The sequence below is a fragment of the Molothrus ater genome, chromosome 13, assembly GCF_012460135.2.
Source record: "Molothrus ater isolate BHLD 08-10-18 breed brown headed cowbird chromosome 13, BPBGC_Mater_1.1, whole genome shotgun sequence".
Taxonomy (NCBI): Eukaryota; Metazoa; Chordata; class Aves; order Passeriformes; family Icteridae; genus Molothrus; species Molothrus ater.
Genome location: NC_050490.2, coordinates 5427538 through 5435589, shown reverse-complemented (window position 1 = coordinate 5435589; position 8052 = coordinate 5427538). Strand labels below are relative to the sequence as shown.

General features: G+C 43.3%; 1 protein-coding gene across 2 annotated transcripts; it reads right to left on the bottom strand.

Annotated features, from left to right (window-relative positions):
• Nucleotides 1-6289, bottom strand: MCEE (methylmalonyl-CoA epimerase). 2 transcript variants are annotated; one of them, XM_036389541.2, is made up of 3 exons: nt 6119-6251; nt 2172-2512; nt 1-672 (listed from the first exon to the last, which is right to left on the bottom strand). In XM_036389541.2, exons 1-3 carry the CDS (start codon nt 6147-6149, stop codon nt 520-522), a joined length of 525 nt encoding a protein of 174 aa, XP_036245434.1. In that variant the 5' UTR covers nt 6150-6251; the 3' UTR covers nt 1-519. The 2 variants fall into 2 exon arrangements, with proteins under 2 accessions (XP_036245434.1, XP_036245433.1); XM_036389540.2 differs by lacking the exon at nt 1-672 and adding an exon at nt 689-1184 and having other exon boundaries at nt 6119-6289.
• Between the last annotated feature and the right edge of the window lie 1763 nt (nt 6290-8052).

Below are 8052 nucleotides of genomic sequence, written 5' to 3'. Positions count from 1 at the left end.
TACAATAATATATGGGTTTTTTATTGCATGAACCAGTCAATCAGTGTGAAGCACAGATGGTGAATGGTGAAAAGAGAAAACATAATACCTTTATTTCTAAAGAAAATGTCTAAGCTATGTTGTTGTCACTGGGAAGTGGGTCTCTGCTGTGAAATGTAGAGCAAAATAATGCAGCTTGACCTAGAAACTGTACAGTTTCTGTGGCTACAGAGGTAAAATCTTGCTTCAAACAGGCAACAAAAGATAAATTACAATGGTACATATGTAACTTAGCTCATGTATTTGTGTTTAGAATCACAGAGAATCCAAGAAATGCCATTATATTAATTCTGAAAATTAAATCAGCAACAAGAGCAAAGACAGACCCTAAATCTGTAGCACTGTTTCAGTACTCAAAAGCTGTACTTCATCCATGGGGACTTCAATGAACTTGTAAAGGCTGAATACCACATCAATATTCCCAGCACCAGCTCAGGAACTTCACAACTCTTCTATTGTTTAATTTATGAATATTGCAGCTCAAGCTTGCTCAAGTTCCACAAGGACTCCGTGGCAATCTTTAGGGTGAAGAAAAATCACAGGTTTGCCATGTGCACCTATTTTTGGCTCTTCACTCAATATTCGTATCTTTTTTTTCTTCAGTTCTGTCATAGCCACTTTTATGTCATCAACCTTTTAAAAAAAGATACAGTTCACAGAAATTAACATTTTGCACTGTATTATGCAGATTTTACATTTAGGACCAATAACAATTCCTTACTGAAATGTTATTTCTAAGTTCTAATATAATTCTGAAAACAAGTTATAAACCATTTAAAAACATCTAGTATTAAAAATAAAAATACTACAGGAGTTTGCATTTGTTGTTTGAAGATTTTATAATATACCATTTAAATGGACTGTGCAATATTTAAGAAATTAATAAACTGAAATTGCTCATGCACAGACCATTGATTTTTTTTTTGTTGTTACTTTATAAGGCATCCATAAATAATCTAAATTCTGCATTACTTTCAGCTCTCAATAAGTAAAGAAAAATACCTCCCTTTATAAGTGATGACAGAGCACTGATTCATTAAATGGTGAAAAAGGGAGGGCAGTAGGCAGAAGGTAAAAGTCCCTTTTAGATTTATGTATCCTCCTTCTCCTAGGTTAAGGTTCATTAAGTTTCCTAAGGAAAAAAGCTTGGAATAATCAAAAATATATCAGATGTGGTCTTTGTACTGAACTTTACTATAATAACAGCCATTAATACCATATTTCAGTACAGTTTCCTACAGAAATATGTAATTAACAAAAATATGCCTGTACTGTATGCTGTGATCTGAAGTTCTGATGTCATGTCATCTAATGAAATTCTAATTCTCCTAAACTTAAATGCATTCATTTTTTGAAATAATAATATTAGCACTCAGTTTAGAAAATTCAATCGTCAATAAGGACCTAGAATTAAAATAGTATCACTGCTATTTTTCAAGGCTGAGATGTCTGGACGTAATTTGGTGAATAAACTCTACTGCCAATGTTATGGTGGGGATGAAGGAAATTCCTAGCTTTAATTCAGAGGAACAGACATCACCTAATTCCTGCCCATTTGCACCAGTTTTGTTCATGAATATCCCAAACTCACTACAGTTCTTCCTACACAGAGCTACCAGTCTGCAAAACAAAACAAAATGACTGTCAAATTATCTAAACTAGAAAGGCCACATGTGCCATAGCCATGGCCCCCTCCAGGTTCTTCCCCTGAGCAGAAAAGCCACAGCAGCTGCTGCTCCTGTCCTGCAGAGATGGCCTGAGGAGGAGCCGAGCCTGGGCTCAGCTGGAATGAATTCCTGCATCCCCAAGGATGAGTGACAGTAAACAGGGCAAAGCCTTTGGGTGCATCCATGTCAGAGTACCAGGCTTGGATTGCTCTCTTACTCTGCTGTGTCCAGCATGGTTTTCTCTGCAGGTATTAAATTGTAGCTGCTCGGGAATAAGTTAATTTCCTCTTAAAATATTTACCTTTTTTTGAAACAAATTGACTATCAAAATATCTGTCTAAATTTTCCTTTGTATAAGAGAGAAGAAATATGACAGCCTTATATGTTGTTACACAGGTCAAACCTATTAAAACATGCATACTTGAATGTATCTATCTTATTACAAGAAATATTATGTTAAAATACCTCAATGCAGATATGATGCATTCCTCCAGTCTTGTTTTTTTGCAGGAAGCTTGCAATGGGGCTTTTCTCTCCTAAAGGATGTAGAAGTTCCAGCTTGGTATTTCCCAGCTCCACAAAAACAGTGTAGACACCATGTTCAGGAAGAGCAACAGTCTCACTCACCTGGGCTCCTAACACATCTTTATACAAGGACTGAGCTTTCTCCAAATCAGGCACTGCAATTGCCACGTGATTGAGTCGGCCCAGTTTCCACAAACAGCTTGGAATGTTTTGGGAGAAGGACTTTGATGATGATAGAGTTTGTACTGTGGGAGCACAAGTCTGCAATCTGCTAAGAAGCCCTGGAAAAAAAGTGAACAGCACTGACACGATGCTTTTGAGAAAGTCTCAGTGCCTGCTCTTTCCTCTGTGAAGGCCTGCAGAGCTGCCAAGTCATTGGCACACCCTTGTGCAATGCTCAGGGCAGACTGAGAGCAAGGAAACAGTTACTCTGTTTTCAGACTGAGTAAATATTCAGAAGTATTAAGAGAATAATAAATAAAAACCCAAAGCAGACTCAAATTTGGTGTAAATCCTTACATATGCCTGTTGAAAAAAGGACCAATTGTAAAGGCCAACTGTATAATGTGTTTAAAAGTGACTTTTGATATTTTCAGAGCTTCTTATGAAATAGAGAAAGAAATACTGATACGCCTATGCATCTCAAAATTATAACAAAAAGATCACAAAAAAGAAAGATATAAAATGAGGGTATTTACAATTAATTACCTTAAAATTAATCTGTCAGTATTAGCATCTAGAGGGGTTGGGGTGGGGAGAAATGGTGATAGTATCAGTTGTTTCTAGAACCAAAATTAGAATTCGATTAAAGGACATATTCATTAAAACTACATTTTAATTTCATGCCAGTTTGCCTTAGGCCAAGTCAGAGTTCCCAGTGCCTTAAGGCCAAGCTAGAGGCATCTTAGCCCTTTGGGAGTCTTTGAGGCATTCTTTGCTTTAAAGTCACAAATGTGCTATTTTGCTGAGAGATTGTGCCAATGATGAGCTGAGATTCTGGATGCTTTGCAGCACACTGAGGATGGACAGCCTGGCTGGGCTCTTGGTGCTCTGTAAGGTCAGTAAGAGCTGTAATTAATTAAATCAGCTTTGTTTCTCAGTATAGAACTGAGAACTACTATGCCACAGGAATTCTACATTCTGTCAGTTAATTTTTCTTCAAAAACTGATGAATCCTTAAATCTAAGTCTTTCTGAGCATGGTGCTGTGATGGAGGAAGCAATGTTTGCATGTATTTGACACTTAAATTTACAACATGCAATGTGCCTATTAGCAAGGACTCTGTCACAGAAGTAGGTCTATTCACAATCTTTTGATGATACTAAATCAAGATCCTACATTAAGTATTTCTAGCAACTTGCCCAGTGCTGCAGGTAACTGCCCTGCAGTATTTCTAGCCAGGCTTTCACACAGTCCATCCTGTCATCTCCTTCATCACAGCCAGAAATTCTGGACAATTCTTTCACTTGGTACCTTTAGGATATCATACTGGTATAGGACAGCAACTGTTTTTCAACTTCTTGCATGTTAAAAAATCCCTTAGAAATTTCCACAGGAAAAAGAAATGTTTGTTTTTCAAATGTCTGTGCAGAAACTGTTTTGTAGAAACACTTGCCATGTTAATGCAGCTGCATCAGGGTGAACCAAGTAGTTCCATGAGGGAGCAGTACTGTGCAATGCCTAAAATGCATGAGGTACAAACATGCAGGAGCTAGGTGCCATGATTAAAGGCATGGCTAATTAACTAGTACAGGGTTTGACAGTTAACCAGAGTAAATAAATGTGTTACAAAAAGTAACAAGCCCCACAATATCTGCCATGCAGTTTTTCCTACCCACCTAAGCTTCTACTGAAGTAGCTCCATTTTACTGTAATTTCTTTAGGCATGATTCAATTCTTGCTGAAGCAAGAGAGATTTTTCCACTTGGAGGAAGGCAGTATTCTCTAAATAAGAAAAATCCTTTGAAAGAGAAGAATCCCTTTCTATATAATTTATTATGTTTTCCAGAGCCTTTTACTGTTTTATTCTTTTTTGAAATATTATCAGACCGCAGTTCAATAGAAATATTACTACTGTAGATTTTTTTTTTTCCAAGCAGTCTTTACTAATGGAAAGGCAAGGACTTTCCCATTCTTTTCCCAAGAATCTATAATTCTTGCTACATTTCGCACAGGGCATATGATCGCACAGTTATTGTAATTTAATTTGTATTTTTTTCTGTTTCAAGTAAATTGACAAAGACACAGCCTATTTATACTCGGCTGTTTGTGAAGCACTAGCAAAATAGTAGAAAATGCTCTTTCTTATGGGTTCTGCCCCAGAAATATTTGATTTCTTGTGCTGTTTCCTGGGAAGACTGAAAAAGTGAAGTCTATTTCTGGGATTCTTGTAAAGTCAAAGATACTTATATGCTCACTCATATCAGCATTTATTCTATGAAGTCTTGTGAATTTATCCTAGCTCTAGTCAGATGCATACAGAGTATTAATTTTAAATCCATAATTGAATTGACTGAGATTAAACAAAAACCATTTGTGTTTTTCTTGCATTATCTAGATTAGTAACTATATAGATTACTTAAAATTATAATCTTCTAACCCAATAATCAAAAAATGCCTTGCAGTGAAAAAGAAAGCTTTGCAGCAAACTTCAGATTGAAATCCTATCCCTTCCATGCCAGGAAAGAAACACTTGTATTTATATATACATCACAAAACTAGTTCTACAGTATATAGCCTTCTTCAGCTTCATTTGAAGAATATTTTAAAATTGATTTATTTGGGGGTCATTCTGTTGATGATTGATCTACTTGTAGTATACACATCAGAGTTTAAATATACAGTTGTACCAAGGGTTACGTTCTTTAACCGAGCAGATTATGAAGTAAAGTCTGAAGTACCCCATAAACTGAGATCCTCACCCTTCAAATGTTTATTCATGGGCTTGTTTGTTGCTTCTGATGTGGAGCAGTGTTCATTGACTTAATCAAGGAAACTAAGGAATCAAACACGAGCAAATCCAACTGAACTCAGTCTCGTTCTCTATGGGAATTTTTACAACAGTGGGTTGCAGTTAGAACCTTGTCACTGGGCACTGCTTTCTTGTCACTCTTTTCAGGGGGAGATGAACTCCCAAAGCATGGAGAGGCTTACCATAGGGAATCTGGCACACAGGGGCTGTGTGTTCACTCTCTGGACAGAACGGAAAAAGGGAATGTGGTCGTTCTTAAATTCCAGCAATTTCAAGGTGGTGTGAGTATCTTGTGAGCTCTGGAAGCCAACGGGGCTCACAGTGCTGCTCTGCGCTGGACGGGGCTTTTGGGAATCAGATAGGCTCCGCAGCTCAAGGAAACTGAGTCTCAGTGTGCTGTGGCTCTTGTTCCCTCCTTCAAAGTGCAGTCATACAAAGGTATTTCCATTCCCAGTATCCTACTGATCGATCACTGACAGCATTGAGCCTCTCACATTTCTCCTGCTCTGTGGCTACCAAGTAAAGTGGTGTGGTTTAGGTATTGTGACTTTAACCTACCCTACCAGAGTGAGGTTATTATCATGAACGGGAAATTATTTTGAATTTGACGTCCAAACCGCATCTCAAAAAAGACAAGCTCCTCCTTGCACCTTAAGTTTGGCGTTTGCTCTGGAAGTTTACCGTAAAGAGAGCTTATTGTTAATGTGCCCGTCAGTTGGATCGGGAGAACTTGTTTTTATTTATAGAAGCGGCAGTTTCGTTCGGCCTGCGAGGCTCTCACGGGGAGCTCCACCAGGCCGGAGCAAGCACCGAGGCCCGCGGCCGCCCCGTGCTGGCCCCGCCGCCGCCGCCCGCGCTCCCGCCGCCCTTCCCTCCGCCCTCCTCTCCGCCGCCCCGCGTTACCGCCCCGCGTTACCGGCCGCTCCGCGCCGCAGCAGCGCCGCCATCTCACCGCCCTCCCCGGCACCCCTCGCTGCGGGCCCGGCGCCAGCGCGGCGAGCCGGCAGCGGCGTGTGACCGTGAGGGGCCGTGCCCGGCAGCGCAGCGCGCCATTGGAGCGGCAGCGGCGGCCGCGCCTGCCTGCCTGCGGGGAGGCGGCCGTGCCCTCCCGGGGGCCGTGCCCTCCCCGGGGGCCGTGCCCTCCCGGGGGCCCTGCCCTCCCGGGGGCCCTGCCCTCCCGGGGGCCGTGCCCTCCCCGGGGGCCCTGCCCTCCCGGGGGCCCTGCCCTCCCGGGGGCCCTGCCCTCCCGGGGGCCCTGCCCTCCCGGGGGCCGTGCCCTCCCGGGGGCCGTGCCCTCCCGGGGGCCCTGCCCTCCCGGGGGCCCTGCCCTCCCGGGGGCCGCGCTGGGCGCTGCGCAGATCTGGAGAGACCATGTGAAAGAGGCCTGCGGTAGAAAGGGGCATTTGCCGGGGAAGTTTTATGAACAAATCCCGTGGAATCAGGTTGGAAAAGACCTCCGAGATCATCGAGTCCAAACTATTACTGAACACGACCTTGTGAACTAAAGCAGGCCTCTAACTGCCACATCCAGACATCCCTTAAACACTTCCAGGAGCACTAACTCTGCCACCTCCCTAGGCAGCTCATTCAAGTATCTAAGCACCCCTTCTGTGAAGAAATTTTTTCTGATGTCCTGTCACCAGCACAAGTGACACCAGGAGGGTGTAATGCCTGGCTACACCTGGTGTAGGGAGTCCTGGAGGGCAGTAAGGTCACCCCAAGCCTCCTTTGCTCCAGGCTGAGACCCCCAGCTCCCTCATCGGACTCGTGCTCCAGTTACTTTTCCAGTTCTGTTGCTGTTCTCTGGACTTGCTCCAGCACCTCAATGTCCTTCCTGAACTGAGGGGCCCAGAACTCAAGGGTGGCCTTAGCAGTGCGGAGTACAGGGGAAGAATCGCTTCCCTGGCCTGGCTGGCCACACTATTCCTGATAGAGGCCAGGATGCCATGAAGCATTGTGCTAGGAGACTGAGGACAGCCAAGCAGGCTGTCTGCTGGTGCTGAGCTCTTGATGTGTCAGGCATTGCACACTGTGAGTTGCTGAGATACAGCCTAAGTAGATAAACAACTTGTGCCACTTCAAACCTGATTTTGTGTGATTAGTTACAAGTGCAGATCAAAATGAGTGGTCAAAATGGGTATTTGAAAGTTCCAATATATGGCACATTCAATTTCCAGCCCAGATTGTGTGTCAGGTGTGTTTCTGATGTTCAGAGAATTTCAGGTACGGGTCAGTCACAGCTTTGCTGGCTGGGCCCTGCTCCACACCATGGTTTTTGGAGCGTGCAAAGTGACAGTGAGGGGACACAGAAGTGGCATTGAAGGGCATTCTTTTATCTGCACTGAAAAGACTTCATTTGTTAGTAGGAAGGAAACATGAAAGCAGCAGAGACAGGAGCAGTACAGAAGTTAAAAGGTTAGTCACAGTTTTGGATCAAGCTGTAGAAGGGCTGTGTGGGTGGCTGAAAACACAAGGGTCTAAGGGTGTAGGGCTTGACTTTATAAAATAAACTTAAGGAAAGCACATGATGTAAGAGGGGAGTTGAAGAGCATTGGGCAGTGCTGTGTGGATGGTGAAGGGGGGTGTGCGTGCCTCGTTAGCCTGAACTTGTAGATACCAGGTGCGATCGGGTGTTTTGCCCACAGAATCAGCTGGAGATGTGCAGTTCCAAAATAGCCCTTGTATCTAGGTCAGAGATTCAAAACTGTGAAGTAAGATGACTGTAGCTTCACTATATTTAGAGCAGGTTTGCCAGTGCTGATGCACATCCCAGTCTGCAGCAACACCGCGCCCTTCCCGGGGCGGGAAGCAGCAGCAGCCATCAGGCACGACTGCCGTACCCTGCTGGGG